Genomic DNA, 17,889 nt, shown 5'->3' on the forward strand with positions numbered 1-17,889 from the left:
CCGGTAAGCTCGGAAAAACACCCCGAACGAGGTTGATTAAGCACCGGTCGGAAAGGGAACGGGATGTGAGTATTGAGGCGGAGATCAAAGTTAAGATTGTAGGCTAAGTAAAAGTTTTTGAAGGTATTCAACTGCGCTCGCCCCAACAATATTAAAATCGTAAAACATTTTTCAAATTGACAAATCCGCTTCAATTTTCAGAATTTCATTTCAGGATCACATCATGAAAAATCATTGCCGCTGCAAAATGATGTTTGTCAACGCGAGTGGAATCAGGTGAACGTTGTCGCCCGTGGCCATGAAATAGAACTCTTCAATTTAGAGATTAATATGGTATCACTTCCGCCTCGAGATCGAAGACAACAATTCGCAATTCTAAACAGAAATTTGAAATTGATCGAATGCAGCAATTCTTTTGAGAGAAATCTTTTGCTCCCTCAAAAACTTTGAATAAGGAGAAAAATGCTCGAACATTGGCGCTTATAATTTTGACAAATTCAGGTAAAAATTTTGAAGACGGGAAAAAGCAAGAAACTGAATAACTCAGTAAGCTGCTCATATCACAGGCGGATTTTGGCATAATCTGAGTAAAGAAAAGACAAGTATTCCTAAAATAGAGGAGAAGGGACTTAGCAAACCGCCAAAATTCCATGGTAGCTCGCTTCAAACTCAACATTTCAGTTTTTATTAGGAAAATCTAATATGTTGACGGTGCGACCGTTGGGGCGTATGAATGCGGGTGGTTACGTTCCGATTACTTGTTCGACCCGCGTGGTTTCGACACGAATTCATGTTCGACCCAAGTGGTTTCGTTCCAAAGCAATTAACAATTAATTGCTTCGGAACGAAATTAATTAACACTTTCAACAGTTTTATATTTTTATTTTTTCATCTACATTTTTTTTATATCGTCCACATATATTTCAATCATTTAAATAGTGATAATTATCGTATGTAGTTAAATTTGGAGAAACATACATTGTTTAGACAGTGCATATGTGATCACGGTGCATTTGAAGAAGTATTTGATTAATTTTTATGGAAAACTGTTCAAATATAATTCATTACTAAATCAAATTTATCAACTTCCTTGTTCCGCGATAGTAGAAAAAAAATATTAGGAAACCATATCTGACTGCATGTTGAATACACATACGGAAACAACGACCTTCTGACATGTACATCTCTGAAGCCATACAATATGCAGCTACCGAATATCCATTTGTTAGGTCACCTGAGTTTACTCAGGTGACCTATTGCTATCTGTTTTCGTCCGTCGGCGTGCGTCGTCCGTCGTGCGTTAACATTTGAACATTTTCAGCTTCTTCTCTGGAACCACTGAACCAATTTCAACCAAATTTGGCACATAGCATCTATATGTGAAGGGAGTAAAAATTGTGAAATTCATGACCCCTACCCCCCTGGGGCCTGAGGGGTGGGGCTAAAACCATCAGAATTAATGCAATCTTTAAAAATCTTCTTCTTTACTCCTGGGCATCAAGCAGGCAAACTGTTGGCATGAATGTAATAAGCATTGAGCCCTCTACCTAAATTGAGAAATTTATGGCCCCAGGGTCAGGGGTTCTGGTGCTAGGGTGGGGCTCTGTTGAATATGTAGTGAAAAGCATTATTCTTAAAAAATCTTCTCCTCTGCTCTTCGGTATTTAGGAAACAAACAATATGCATAGTTATGATGATGAAAGGTGTCTCTTCTAAAATTGTGAATTTCATGGCCCCTGGGTCAGGGGTTCTGGTGTTAGGGCAGGTATCTAATGATTATATAGTGAAAATGCATTAATTATTCAAAAATCTTCTCCTCTGCTCCTGGGTACTAAGCCGATGAACTAAGTACATAGTTATGATGAGAAAGAGTGCCTCTTCCAAAATTGTGAATTTCGTGGCCCAAGGGTCAGGGGTTCTGGTGTTAGGGTGGGGCTCTGTTGAATATATAGTAATAATGCATTATTTCTTTAAAAAGCTTCTTCTGTGCTCTTGGATATTATGAAAACAAAATAAATACATAGTTATGATGATGAAAGGTGCCTCTTCCAAAATTGTGAATTTCATGGCCCCAGGGTCAGGGGTTCTGGTGATAGGGCAGCGTTCTGTTGAATATACATGTATAGTGAAAATGCATTATTTCTTTTAAAAATCTTCTCTGATCCAGGGCAAACAAACTGAAGGCATAGTTATGATGAATAAGGGTGCCTATTCCTATGTTGTGAATTTCATGGCCCCCTGGTCAGGGGTTCTGGTTTTAGGGCGGGGCTCTAATGATTACATAGTAAAAATGCAATAATTCTTTGACAATCTTCTCCTTTTCTCCTGGGTAATAAGCCGATGAACTAAGAGTATAGTTATGATATGTAAGGGTGCCTGTTCCAATATTGTGAAATTCATGGCCCCTAGGTCAGGGGTTCTGGGGTTAGGGTGGGGCTCTGTTGAATATATAGTGATAATGCATTATTTCTTTAAAAATCTTTTTCTTTGATCCTGGGTATTTAACAAACAAACTGATGCATAGTTATGATGAGTAAAGGTGCCTCTTCCAAAATTATGAATTTCATGGCCCCTGGGTCAGGGGTTCTGGTGTTAGGGTGGGGCTCTAATGATTACATAGTAAAAATGCAATAATTCTTTGAAAATCTTCTTCTTTTCTCCTGGGTATTAAGCTGATGAACTAAGAGTATTGTTATGATATGTAAGGATGCCTCTTCCAAAATTGTGAATTTTATGGCCCCTGCATCATGGTTCTGGTGTTAGGGCAGGGCTCTAATGATTACATTAATTCATTGATAATCCTCTGCTCTCTTTCTGGGTATTAAGTAAGCTTACTCAATGTAAAATTATGATGAGCAAGTGTGCCTCTTTCGAAATTGTGAATTTCATGGCCTCTGGTTTAAAACATGAATCCATTGTGGCGAAGTTGTTGCATGATACTCAGGTGACCTATAAGGCCCGTGGGCCTCTTGTTTACCGCACAGTGTATACCCCTGTACTCAGGTAATGACAGAACAGAACAGACATGAGTGTAGGTCGAAACCACTTGGGTCGTAACCACGCGGGTCGAACACGGAATCGGAACGTAACCACCCGACACCACAAGAAATTGGTGCTGACTTTCACCTATGTTCAATTGTAACCCTGTTACAAGACTATTTAATCCAGTAACAAAGGTTACATATATCTCTCAAAGATGGTGGTCATTTAAATCCAAAAGGGGTTTTAAAATTTTTAGGTTACACAGGTTACAACTATATTCCATTGGTGATAATCGGTTACAATGGTTACAGATCATCTAAAACCAAAAGGGGTCTTTATTTTTAGGTTACACTGGTTACAACTATATTCCTTTGGTGACAATCGGTTACAATGGTTACAGATCATCTGAAACTGAAAGGGGTCTTTATTTTTAGGTTACACTGGTTACAACTATATTCCTTTGGTGACAATCGGTTACAATGGTTACAGATCATCTGAAACTGAAAGGGGTCTTTATTTTTAGGTTACACTGGTTACAACTATATTCTTTTGGTGACAATCGGTTACAATGGTTACAGATCATCTGAAACTGAAAGGGGTCTTTATTTTTAGGTTACACTGGTTACAACTATATTCTTTTGGTGACAAATCATATAAAATCCAAATGGGAACTTGTAGATACAGATGTAACCACTGTAACCATTGTAACCAGTGTAACCAATTAATAACTGAATAAATGAAAAATGCTGACCTGTTCATCAGAAGCTGTGTTACTGGTTACAAATGAAGATAAGAACTAATCACTTTGTAACCACTGTAACCAGTGTAACCACTGTAACCTTTGTAACCAGTGTAACCAATGAAAAACTGAATAAATGAGAAAATGCTCCCAAGTGAAAAGGCTATGTAACCTGTGTTACTGGTTACAATTGAACATAGGTGAAAATCAGCACTAAATTCTTGCCATATATGTTGGGGCGAGCGCATTGTTCACTTCATTTTAAGATCCGCCTCGTCAAACCGCACGAGACATTTGGAACGTCTAGACTGTGACGTCACATGACGTATGTTAGCTGCATTTCCATAAACAAAGTTTAAAAAGTGCACATATTTTAACAAAGAACGTTTAATCTACTATCTGCATGCAATATCCATTAAATTAAGGTGAGTTTATTTTTTGTGAAATTTTAGTTGTTGTTACCACGTGAATGAAGTTAGCAGCGAGAACAAGAAGCGATGCATTGAGGGTCAGAATTACTGCGGAAAAAAATTCTATTGAATGAATGTGCAGTAGTCCGAATTTTCTCTTCGCCCAGGTGTTGTCGTTGGAGCTCGCGGTGACGAGCGGCGCCGCTCGCTGCGCTCGCTATTAAACAGGTCCAGACTTTTTCTATCTACGTAGCTATTTATAGTTTACCTAGGAGTAGGAATTTAATTCTACTCCAGGTAGCTATTTTTTTACCTTCTTTTTGCATTTATGTGCATGTTGAGGCCAATCACAGGTATGTCGGAATATGATCATTGATGAGTACCAAATTTCTTTAATATACAATCTACCGGTATTATCACACTGACAACATAAAGACGACAAAAATTTGGTTAAAAAATGATTACTTTTCAACTTCCCAATTATGCATCAATAACTATACATTCAGTTTCATTTTTTCTTGAAGCTTAAGTTCAAAGCTAAGTGGTAAGAAACCTAAAACATCTTACAACTCTGTATTAATTTTAAAACTTGCCTTCATGCATTTTTAGATAAAAGGATTCAGGACAATCCTTCATCAGTCTAGACGAACTCCAAAAACAGCGTTTCCGGAAGTAAGAAATTGAGACTGAAAAAGACTCTGAAAATAGAGTCCATGCATGCACACACACACAAAAAATGACGATTTTTCGGCAAAAATGATCTGTCAACAAAAACTGTCTGTGCAAAGTTTTGGAAAGTATGGCAATTATGCCAGTACTCAGAAATGCTAAATAAAAGACTTCAAAAGAGATCGTATTTGTCAGATTTTTAATTTTATTTGCAAAAAAGGAGATATTTACTTTCAGAGTTCACGTTTGAAGTTGGATCAATTACAGAGAAAATGATACGTTTGAGAAGTAAATATGCATAATAAAAGGGATATATAAGCAAAATGGGACAATATATATTGTAACTGTTAAAAACTTGAGTAAATTTTACACATAAATTAGCATTCCGGTGTTTTATTTGTGTACGACATCTGAATTTAACACGTAAGTTCTTACCATCGATATTTAACGATTTTTTTTATCACACACGAATATATATTATTATGAAAACTTTTTAAAAACTATTATCTATCAATATGAAAACTTTAAAAACCACTCTTCTAGAAATTAAGGTCACAACATGTCTTCTAAAAATGAACCTGTGAATATCTCTGTTCCGTGGTGAAAAATACGCATTTCTGATTGTAATAAAAATACAAGCTGGGTGTCTTCAAAACCAAATAAAAACACCTTTATTGAAGGAACGACATAAAATTTAAATCAAGGAGACAATAAATCAAATAAGAAAATAATTCTTACCAGCAGTATTGAATATGATGTCGTATATCCAAATTACTAATATGCAAGAGTTTGAAGCGATAAATAAGTCAATATCCACAAAATAATATACCGGTAATAAATGTAACTATCCATTCAAAAAAAATTAAAATAAAGTTAAAATGCATTAAGTACAACCATTATTTGGGCATATGTTTGAAGAAAGCGAACGACAATCCATCGTTTGTTTACATCTGACACCATTTTGCCGCAATGCATGATGGAGTCAAAGACTTCGTTTTCAGAGTTCACGCCGTTTTTGGAGTTCGTCTAGACTGCTCATGCGGAGCAAGTGCACAACATGATAAACAACATGTCTGACCTTTTAAAGATGTGTCTCAATTATTTTTTATTTCTATTTTAAAGACAGGTAAAAAGTAGATAGAAGTAAATACTGTCAGTAGATATAAATCATGTAGGTCGCTATTAATAGCTATAGGTAGAAATAGTCTTTAAACTGGGCCTCTTAAAAGTTTTCTTAGTTGAAAGAAAGAATGTTGTCCTTATCTGAAATATACAAATTGTTTACCTGACTTAAATGAAACATGGGGAAAAAATATTCAAACTTCCAAGAATTGTGTCATTGCCTTTGTTATCCCTACACCATTTTTCCAATGCAGTGTTCAATCATTCATTATCCATGTTAAATTGATTTTTATGCATCTGTCACCAGTGGCAATCCATTTTAGGGAACTGTTTCAAAATATAAGTGCTTGTTACCACCTCAAAATATTTGAATAACTGTTGATGTCAGTCTTAAGAGATCTGATTAAATGCAGCTTCATTTTCACCAGCTATATGTATTAGCCACTGAGCTCAATATGGTCAACTATATTAAATAGTTTACAATTTTCAATACTGTTTTCAATGCTCTTTTTTTTTCGTGATCTTTCACCTTTGCGATTTATGCATACCGTAAAGATGAGATATAACTGGAATTTGTTCTTCAAATGGAAAACAGTTTTAAGTGTATTGAATATTACTAGATGGACAAAGACAGTCATCAAATTATATTATTTGGAGGGATTGGAATAATTCCTTATTGATAAGATATGTAAAAGTTATGAATATCTAAGATTTTAAAAATTGTAATCTTTATTATTTAATTTGTTTCTATTATTAAGTTTCTTTTTTTTTAATTATTATTATTTTTCATCAGATAATATAATTCATGAGTGTGATAAATAAAGTATTCAAAAAAAAAAGAAAGAAAAAAATAGGAGAAAAGTTGGTAGAAAATTTTGATACACGTGAATGACACACTGGTATTTTTTTTTTTTTGACACTTCACATTTGATGCGATGTCCATCTATCTCAACATGCGGCAATCAACTGCAGATATTGTCCACTGACATACATGTAGATTATCTATCCTGATCCCCACATGGAAAGTTTTGGCCACTTTGCTGCTTTGCATCAGTATATTATCTTTATACCTGTTTAAACATAATTACATGAAGAAGGGTTGTTATTTTTCTCCCCTCTTTTATTTAAATAAGGATTGCGATTAATATATCTCAACCATTTGAGTTAACTACATTTTTTTCCTTGATGGATAATCGAATGGTATTGACAATCTTGGTAAATTTTTTTTTTATTTTTATTATTTATTAAAAAAAAAATTTCAGTTTTTCCTGCTACACAAGTACATGTATATATTTTATTTTGTTTTATATTGATGTCTGGACTCTAGCTGATTTCACTTACAGGAAAATGACACCAAAGTTCAAAATCCACATGTCTGAAATACTGCCAACTAAGCATAAAGATCCAAGTAATTAATCAAAATCAGCATGCATTATGAATCTGAAATTTACATACATGTTCATCACAAGCATCTCTCCCTTTTTTCTTTTTTTTTTTTTTAGAGAGTTCAATATAGGCAGAGATATTAAAGATGTTAAAAAAAACAAAATCTAAACACTGTGCATTTAGAGAAAGAATATATAAATAAACATTCCTTTTTAAGGATCATGTATGATGCACACTTCAAGATTGTTAAAAACAGGAAATATGAGTCACTGAGAGAAGCCTGTAATATTTAGATACTGTTATATTGTTTATCAGTCATAAAAAATAATCATTGCAGACAGATGCTGCTATAATGGTAAAGAATCTCTTTTAGAAATGTTTTGTCCCAGTATTTTACACTTTAGACTTTATTTTTGTCACTGATTTGAGAATTAGATAAATAGCTGTACAGTTCAGTGTACTGTCCTTTAATCAAAACATAAACAGGGGTAATGTCAGTACATTTGTATTATAGAGGAGGACCTATCAGTTCCTATATCCTATTGATGTGTACACAATTTATATTGTTACTGGAGTATTTAATTTAATGTGATGACAGATTTTTTAGTAATGACTCACAGTGCAGTATTGTGAATGATACATCTTAGGGTATGTAATCTATAAGCAGAATATTCATTCATATAGAGTAATTAAGTGATGACATCTCGAAGCGTGCGGAAGGTAACGGAGAGCGTAGAGCAGTCAGAAGGAGAGGGAGATGGAACCACCATCAAGCGGTGCCTCGGGGACGATGTGGTAAGGCTACCCTTATCCTGTGTTTCCCATCTGGTGGATTTTTATACACGTATATTGCATACATATTTATCATGATTATTTTTATATTCAAAAGATATAGTTGATCTGAGCTCGTACTTCTGAGCATTGTTTTGTGTTTAATTTTGATATTTACTGTTTACTATAAAGCACAATGTATTTTTTGTGATCAGTCAAACATAATTGACAGTTTTATTTTGTTTTTTTTAGTGGATAATGTTAAACACTAACAAATGAGATCATAATAACATTGTGTTTTTAGTCTGACATTGTTGACCCATTTCTTATGTTGGACGAGTTTACGGTAAATCCCCCCACTGGTTTCCCTGACCATCCTCACAGAGGCTTTGAACTGGTGAGTCACTTGATGTCAAATGAAAGACTAGTGTTTATTTTATTGTGTATTTTATCAGGGACAATTTTGGGCATATGATTTTTAAAATATGTAACAAATCTCAAAGTGGTACATGTACTGCAGTGTAAATTCTATTCTAATGAAAAATACCAGTATGAAATCATACTGAGTGACTTAATTGTTATAGTTTTTTTTTTTAATTTTTCATAAGTTAATTTTAATCATGTATTACTGACTATGAATATAAACTAAAGTCCTTCAACATGTTCAAAGCAGAAGGTAGATGATATCAAAGACAGGGAAAATCCCTCACAAACCATATCAGGATTTTTTTTTTTAAATAAGAAACTGACATATCAGGCAGTATATGATATGCACCGTATATTGTGTTGTAGGTTTCCTATATTTTAAAAGGCACTGGTCAGCATGAGGATTTTTTAGGAAATAAAGGAAAGCTAAAGACTGGGGATGTTCAGGTAGCTATTTATGTAAAATCCTGTGTAAACTAATCTTCATGTTATCTGGAAAGGAAAAGGGAGGAGGGGGGGGTGTTAATGCAAATGAACAGGACAGATAATAAATCTCTGGGAATCAAGATGGAGAAAAAAAAGCAGTGCTTCACATTTAATCACTTGATGAAATCTCAACCAGTTTTTAGATAAATTATTAAACACAATGTTAAAACTTCTCACCCAAATCAGATGCTGCATTCATTGTTCTTTATGCCTATTGGCTAAGATTGTCAGATGGATACCTTTATGGCATATCTCTTCAGATTTAAGTGACATTTTAACAGTTTTTGAATCATAATGTGTGTTATATTTTATGACATTGAATGCAATGTTGCATCTATTACTGACTTTAGTGGCTGACTGCTGGACGTGGAATTGTACACTGTGAGTGGTCTTATGGCGAGGAAAAAGCTCATGGGCTACAGCTGTGGATTAATCTTGCCAAAGAACAGAAAATGCAGGAACCATCATGTCAAGAGATGCTTGCAGATGATATCCCAAGGGCATCCAAAGAAGGCATAGAGGTCAAGGTCATTGCTGGAGAGGCATTTGGTGTCAAGGTAAACTTTCTCTAGGGGTCATAGTACTGTTGGAACATTTTATTGCAAAACTTCATTGTGAGGAAGTATGATTTTAGAAAGTCAGATTTTGATAAATCTTGTCTCCACAGTTTTAGTCCATAATTAATGTACAGATACTTTATTTAACGAAGAAGTTTTTCACTTTAAGTTTGTTTACGTGATTACTGCATTTTGAAAAAAAATGCTGTGATATCAAGGTATAAAAGTAAACACCCATGATTTTTTTTTTTTTTTTTTTGGAAGTTGAAATGTGAAATTTGAATTCTTGAAATTGAAATTCAGTGAATTTACAACATAATCAACTTTAAAATTAAGGCACCTATTTAAAATGCTAGAGACTAAAGCTAATAATTTTTAGAATTAATTGTGAACTCCTTTTCTTCGTTGCAGTCCAAGATTAGGACCAGGACTCCAACTCTTTATTTACATTTTACAATGAATGAAGGCACTAAATTAAGTCAGCCAATTCCCAAAGGCTGGAATGCATTTATTCATGTCCTCTCTGGCAAGGCATTATTTGGTATGTATTATGAATTTCAAAGCCAAACATATAATGATTCATGCATTGATCTGTTGTTTGTTTCAGAATTTTATCATTTTTGATGCACATGGTCTTAAAATCATTATTTAAATGATATGATTTATTGAAAAAATTATTTGCTCTAACTTTAGGTCCAGAGAGCAAAGAAAAACTAGTAAATCCAACCCAGACTGCCATCTTAAATGCTGAAGGAGACTGTGTGATAGCTCAAAACCAGGTATTTTGAAACCCAGTAGTATCTTAATTGTATGGTAGCTCAAAACAATAGGAATTTTGATAACTCGCTCAGTGGTAACTTGTGTGGTAGCTCAAAACCAGGTATTTTGAAACCCAGTGGTATCTTAATTGTATGGTAGCTCAGTGCCACAGGAATTTTGATAAATCACTCAGTGGTAACTTGCATGGTAGCTCAAAACCAGGTATTTTGAAACCCACTGGTATCTTAATTGTTTAGTAGCTCAAAACCACAGGAATTTTGATAACTCACTCAGTGGTTACTTGTGTGGTAGCTCAAAACCAGGTATTTTGAAACCCAGTGGTATTTTAATGGTATATTAGCTCAAAACCAAAGGAATTTTGATAACTCACTCAGTGGTAACTTGTGTGGTAGCTCAAAACCAGGTATTTTGAAACCCAGTAGTATCTTAATTGTATGGTAGCTCAAAACCACAGGAATTTGATAACTCACTCAGTGGTAACTTGTGTGGTAGCTCAAAACTATATAGGAATTTTGATAACTCACTCAGTGGTATCTTGTGTGGTAGTTCAAAACCAGGTATTTTGAAACCCAGTAGTATCTTAATTGTATGGTAGCTCAAAACTACCGGTATATAGGAATTTTGATAACTCACTCAGTGGTAACTTGTGTGCTAGCTCAAAACCAGCAGACATGCTTATAAAAATTCCTTAAGATGCGTCTTAAGACGTGTCTTAGGATATTACTTAGGACATATCTTAGGACTATTCTAAGACTTGTCTTAGGGTGTAAAACAAAAGTATCTTAGGAATACCTTTAATTAATATTAAGTTAAGATGTCATAAATTCCGTTCTAAGCAGTTCTCTCTCTTTCTTTATTTGTAAAACAAATATTACATGTTCCTAGGTCCATCTTCCATTATAATTATGTATGTGCATATGTAATGGGTGGTGGGGGTAATTTGTTTCAGTCCCCTGGGATTTTTGGAATTATTAAAAGTATACAGTATACAGAAAAGATGGACCCTTGGTTAAAATGGCAAGGAAAGTAATTTATATGAACATGTTCTGTATATTTGTAAAGACAAGTGACTTAACCCCCCACTTCCACCCCCTCCCCCCCCCCCCCCCCCCACACACACCTCCCTCACACACACATGAAAAGGTTTACAAGGTTTGAAGAAGTTGATATTAAGATAAAAAGTTAAGGGTTTAAATTAGGAAGTCTCATAAGATAGGATAGCTTCGTTGGCCTCACTTTAAGACTAAGATATGTCGTAAGTTCATCTTAAGAGATGTCTTAGTCCTAAGACAGCTTCATAAGCATGCCTGCAGGTGTTCAGATAACTCGGTGGTAACGTGTAGCTCAAATCCATTTAAACTGATATCTTAATGGTAACCTGTGTTGTACAAAGCTCAAAACCGGGTATTCTCATAACTCAGTTGTAACTTTTGTGGTAGCTCAAAACCATTTATTCATTTATTCTGATAACTAGGTGGTAAACATGAGTAATGGCTCAAAATCAAGTACTACAGTATTCTGATAACTCTGTGGTAACTTGTCAACTTGGCCCAAAAAGGGAGGGGGGGGGGGTTGTTCATTTGAAAAAAATTCTGATACTGGTACATGGATATCAATTATATTGGTGCTTGTGATACATTAATGAATGACTTCTTCCTTTCCAGTGGTCTGATCCGTGCAGTTTTATTCTCCTGGCAGGTCAACCATTAAATGAACCTGTGGCTCAACAAGGTTGGTTTTCTCACCTGTTGAACCAGCTGGTGACAAGTCCTCACATGCTTGTTTTCTCTCTGCTTTGAGAATTACAAAAAATTGCTAATTGTCAGAATCAAGTCAAGTTCTCACAAAAAGAACTTTTTTATGCAATTCTTCTCATAAGTTTTTTTTTATAAGTTATAGGCATTTGCAATAGGTAATTATGAATAATTAGGTCCCCGCTCTGCGGGCACCGTATAGTGATCAGTCTGTCCATCCGTCCGTCTGTCCTTCCGTCCGTCCAAGATCTCTTGTCCGGAGCATATCTTCTCTCTCTCCTTGGCCCAATCTGGCTCATACTTCACCCACAGAGTGTCCTTGGATAAAGGGTGTGCAGTGACCTTGAACCATGTTTCCAGGTCTAAGGATAAGGTCATAGCAGAATTATATGAAAAATCCTTGTCCGGAGCATATCTTCTCTCCTGTTGATCCAATTTGGCTCATACTTCACTCACAGAGTGCAACTGGTCAATGGATATGCAGTGACCTTGAACGAAGTTTCTAGGTCAAGGGTCAAGGTCAAAAATAGTCTCTCTGTTTAAATTCTTGTCTGGAGCATATTTTCTCTCTCATTGGCCCAATCTGGCTCATATTTCACCCACAGAGTTCCTTTGGGTAAAGGGTGTGCAGTGACCTTGAACCATGTTTCTAGGTCTAAGGTTAAGATCATAGCAGAATTATATGAAAAATCCTTATCCGGAGCATATCTTCTCTCCCCTTGGTCCAATGTGGCTCATACTTCACTCACAGAGTGCCACTGGTCAATGGATGTGCAGTGACCTTGAATGAAGTTTCTTGGTCAAGGTCAAAAATAGCCTCTCTGTTTAAAATCTTTGTTCGGTGCATAATTTCTTTCCCTTAAGTCCAGTCAGCCTCAAACTTTACCAATTGACTTAGGGTACGGAACATTTGTGATCTTCCTTCCATATTTTGATAGAGGATATGCAACAAATTTCATAGAGGATATGCAACATTCGTGATTTTTGTGCCGTTTTTTTGATAGAGGGTATGGAGCACTCGTGATTTTTGTGCCATTTTTTATTATAACAAGGATGACATAGAAGCCCTTTAGACTCAAACAACACATCCCTTAATAGTACACAAATGTTCCTCTTCAAAATAAACCCTTTTCAACTACCTTACATTTTCATGTTCGTTGCTGAAAGCGGGGCCCTTTGAGATGGCCACCATCTCAATGATATCTAATTTCCATGGTAATTTCCACATCCATGTATTTAACAGATACAGTGTACTTCAAGCCAACTTTTGTTTCTGAGCAAGATTAAGGTTTGTTAAATTTTAATGCATGCTTGTTTTCAGGTCCATTTGTGATGAACACAGAGGAGGAACTTCACCAGGCCTTGGAGGATTATAAATCATGCATCAATGGATTTGAGCAGGCACGTTCCTGGCAGTCCAGTTTCCTACAAAGCAACAGCTGATCTCATTAATTTCTAGTCCCAAAAGTTTTTATTTTTATGAAGAATGCAAGATGATTATGTATAATATTATACATTTTGTTTTTATTTTATGCAACTATTGATTTTTACATTCCACTTATATATACAAGACACTGCAGAAAGGAATAATACTAAGTAATTGACAAGATTGAATTCCTGGTAGCGGTAATTCTGCTATTCTTTCTGATCATCTCAACATTACAATTTCTCGCTACTTGCCATCAGTATGTAATGTTGGCCAGAATTTACTCTCTATGGGGAACAACTGTAGTAGCCCTGGATGTGATATTTTTAGCAACATTGTTATTGGAAAGAGGCATAAAATTGTAAAATTGCAGTATGGTCTAAAAAAAAAAGTTGCAATGTAGATGAAAAATATTAGTTCCCTGCAAAGTATCGTCTATAATGATATTTTCATAAATCCTTTATGCTGTATATATTTTTTTCTGTGCCAATAATGTTCTCTAAGAATTAAAACTAAAGATGTTATTCAGGTGTTTTAAAATACTCTATAATACAACCGAAAAAGCATTTTTTATCAAATGTTTATGAACTATGTGTAATCTTTAAATAGTACTTTTAACCTGTATGTTGTGTTGTTAGAAGTCACATATACATCCCACATTATCAGGGAAGGGTGTTTTTTTTTTTTTTACTTATGTCTAAATATTCAAAATCAGAAGATGGAGAATGATAAACCTGTATACTTATCAGAACTCAGGATTGTAGTTATTTGATTAAATTATTAAGTGATGTCAAGTGGAAACCATGTTTCTAGGAAATTTCCTATACATGTTACAGCTTTATCTCCCTTTAATTGCAGTTCTGTTTTGATAATAGCGGACGAGGAGTTGTATTTTAAAAGTGATGATATTTATTTTCTTTTTCAAAATCATTTGTTTTGTTTTTTTCATTGTGGTACAAACATGTACATGCCCCTTAGTTCATAGTGGAAAGATTTTATATTGATTAAAAATAACCAGCAAAGCTTGGGGATGTTAAGTAATCGCAGCATGATTCTCTGTCTAAAAAGCTGAAAACAAAACTGCTGTGAAAATGAACACTTTATACAGTTACACAAAGTCAGTAGTATTAAATATACATTCTTTATTTTAAAACTATATGTTTCCTCAGTTTAAAAGACTGCTGACAGAAATATAATCACAATAGATAGCTTCAATTATTCTAAGCTTCTGGATTTTTTTTTGGGAGAGAGAGAGAGAGAGGGTAGGGTTGCATCCCTTGATAATGCTCACTTTATCACTTTTCATTGTTTTTATTCTCGCAGGAAAATTTGATGATTTGGTGCTGTCACAATGCACAGTTATAGTGCACAAGTTCATCTCTTTTTATTATATACATCTGTGTTCATACCTGTTTAGTATTTTCAAAAAGCAGATTTATTGGAATCTTTTAGATATGTAAAAATTAAATTTTGTATTTTTTTCTTATACAATTTGTCAAATAAATACAAATTATTTGCTTTTTTTTTACTCGTTGAAATTTTGTTAAATGTGTCCAATATTTTGTTCAAATAAGGGTGTTTATTATCTAGTATGCAAGTTTACCAGTCAGACACAGTTATAAACATTGAACTAGGAAAGTTAATTACCTGGAAATTCTTATATATAAGAAATCTTTATAATTCTCTTATCTTTCACAATTAATTCTTCTAAATTGTCATTGCAAATTGAGATTTGATTCAGAAATTTTGTTGTAGGCTATAAATTGACATAATTGTATGTTTTAATAATTCTTTGATCAATTAAAAGATAGATGCGTGGTTGAAAACATGATACATTTAATAACTTCAGCACATATTGCCCTTGATGTGGTTATTTAAAGTAATGACCAACCAGGAAAAACATTATTTTGAATGATGTTTTTTTTTTTCAGTGTGTTTTGTATGAGACATTTTAGACTTTGTGTGTTAGCTAGTTTAAAGATCAATGTTTCTTGTTATTAATAGTTATATTTCCCCTACTTTTATACACTGCTTATTGTTTTCCTTTGTTATGTTCACCTTTATTAGTTCTCTCAGAGCATTCTGTTGTTTGAAGATGAAAGTTTGAAATCAATAAAGTTATGATTAAAATAACATTGGATGAATGTGTAATACATATATGTATAATAATTACATATAATATAGGATTATTTAATTTGTAGTTGGGTTAAATTTTTAGCTCACCTTCACAATGTGGAGATGAGCTTAGCTCACCTTCACAATGTGGAGATGAGCTTATACTATACCCTCAGTATTGGCATCCCCCAGTTTAAGTGTAAGGAGCAAGTACTTTCCATAAAAGCCGTACCACTACCTGGATTAAACTTGCATGGACGATGCATCTAGAGCACCTACCAGAACTGCTTCAGATGCTGCATCAGACCTACGTTTTCTGGAAGATTAAGCAGGTTTAAGTTTTTGGAGCAATAAATAAATAAAGCATGTAACAATAGACATACATAATTTTGAAAAATACTAGACATTATTCCATAAACACACAGGTTGAGGTAGTACGAAATATCTTACGTTTTCCAGGCTGTTTGCACAATTTAGGTATTTTACGTGCCATGCAGGAAAACTTTTCCTGGCACGTCAAATCAAAATCGTAAAAAAAAAACTGGAAAACAACAGATATTTTGGACTAGGGTTGAGGAAGATGCAAATCAATTTGTGAAATGAAATCGGTAGATAAAAATGTGGTGTAAGGAAGCTCTAAACACCTAACAAAAAGTGCTTTTTGGACTTGGAGAAAAATATATCACATAATGATGTGCATATTAAGATTATTTAGTTCATTTTCAGCATAAGGTACCTGCCTTATTTCTGCAGAAAAAATGTTCAAAGACAACGGACTATTTGTGAACATGTAGAAATCACTGTTGTTAACTTACATTGGGAAAATTAATGGAAATAATGAATTCATGCAATTACTTATTTTTGGTCGAATATAATGTTAAGAATATTTAAATCTATTACAATGTAATTAACTGAAAAAAAAACATTTTCTTCCATTTTACTTCTAAGGCGAAATCACTCTAACTACATAAAACTACCCTACAAGTAGAACTCTTCAGTCTGCAGTGTTTAGGCCAAAGTTTTTTTTTCCATTGGTTTACGATTCCGCCGACCCTAATTTTCACCAATCATGAAAATAAAAATAATGACTTTTTCCGACATATTTTTCCGGATTTTTCTCAGCTGAACTGGTGGGTTTTAAATTTTAGAATGCATCTTAGTCGAATAAGCGCTTATAAATATATGAGACCTTTACAAACATTTAGTTGACCGTAAATAAACACATGTGCGAAGCAAAAATGGCGGTTCTGTCATGTAACAAGGTAATTCCTCACTGAAAGCAATGACACACACTTAAAGAACTTTTTCTGCATGAAAAAGTGAATAAAATATTGGATGCATGATCCCTTTCTCCAATTGCAATGTCTCAATTGGCTAAATTCATACCGTAATATTGGAGAGTTTATGCCCAACCCTGATCGACCTAGCAGACACGGTTACACCTATAGATAACAATGATTTATCAGTGCCTTCTCAGGGGCCGAAATTCGGCCCCATTTTCAATTGAAAATGAGTTCAGTTTTTGCCAATTTGGCAGTATTTTTTGCCAATTGGTGAACAATGCTTTTATTTTTAATTATCTTGAAAAATCACAAAGTAAAATTGTCAGACTGTCTGTAATTTTCATCTATTTAACTCATTTAGCAAAGCTACAGTCATAACACATGTTTAAAAACACTGTAAAAACATCGCCAACTTTTAATCCGAATTTCCTCCGTTTTTCTAAAAAAGATGATACTATGTAATTATATAGATTTATTAAGTTATTTCCACCTACTCAATTGACCTGCGAGTGAATGGTAAGGACTTTAGGCATTATTTCAGATAGAAAAATATATTTTCAATGCATTGATACATATTAAAAGAGGACTTTTAGAAAATGTGTACTTGGTATAATTTTTTGCAGGAGGTTTATAATCTCCAGAAACAGATACTACATGACCTAAATTGAAATCTCATACACACATGTACTACCCTAAGTTGTATAAATGCTTTACACTCATTGAAGTCCAATTTACTTTTATTAGTCTTTTATTCATAATTGATCTTGTATGATGAAGATGGATCATATTTAATTGTCGTTTGGTTGCCCAAATTAGAGTTCATGCTGAAATGTTAAATGAATTACCCCTGAATACAGGATTTAAATTTTTTCCATTTTCATCAAATAGCCGATAATTTATTCCCAATTCCCCAAAAATGGTGTTTCCCAAAATAGGCTGATAAATCCATTGATAATAGTTAGGCCAATTTAGTGTTGAGAGAT

At 34.2% G+C, this 17,889-nt stretch overlaps 1 protein-coding gene across 1 annotated transcript; it reads left to right on the forward strand.

Annotated features, from left to right (window-relative positions):
• The first annotated feature begins 386 nt into the window (after positions 1-386).
• Positions 387-15,641, forward strand: LOC133179180 (pirin-like). The gene is made up of 9 exons (XM_061313972.1): positions 387-501; positions 7,993-8,103; positions 8,384-8,476; positions 8,872-8,952; positions 9,342-9,548; positions 9,960-10,089; positions 10,242-10,327; positions 11,993-12,059; positions 13,404-15,641. Exons 2-9 carry the CDS (start codon positions 8,005-8,007, stop codon positions 13,523-13,525), a joined length of 885 nt encoding a protein of 294 aa, XP_061169956.1. The 5' UTR covers positions 387-501; positions 7,993-8,004; the 3' UTR covers positions 13,526-15,641.
• Positions 15,642-17,889: the final 2,248 nt, after the last annotated feature.

This window comes from Saccostrea echinata, unplaced genomic scaffold (assembly GCF_033153115.1).
Source record: "Saccostrea echinata isolate AGI-Se365-2 ecotype Australia unplaced genomic scaffold, CSIRO_AGI_Sech_v1 ptg000004l, whole genome shotgun sequence".
Classification (NCBI taxonomy): Eukaryota; Metazoa; Mollusca; class Bivalvia; order Ostreida; family Ostreidae; genus Saccostrea; species Saccostrea echinata.

Excerpts from the sequence above, each read along its gene's own strand:
- LOC133179180 (XM_061313972.1), top strand. The coding sequence starts at position 8,005 with ATGACATCTCGAAGCGTGCGGAAGGTAACGGAGAGCGTAGAGCAGTCA. Across the intron at positions 10,090-10,241 it reads CTCTGGCAAGGCATTATTTG|GTCCAGAGAGCAAAGAAAAA; the intron begins GTATGTATTATG and ends CTCTAACTTTAG. Across the intron at positions 12,060-13,403 it reads TGAACCTGTGGCTCAACAAG|GTCCATTTGTGATGAACACA; the intron begins GTTGGTTTTCTC and ends GCTTGTTTTCAG.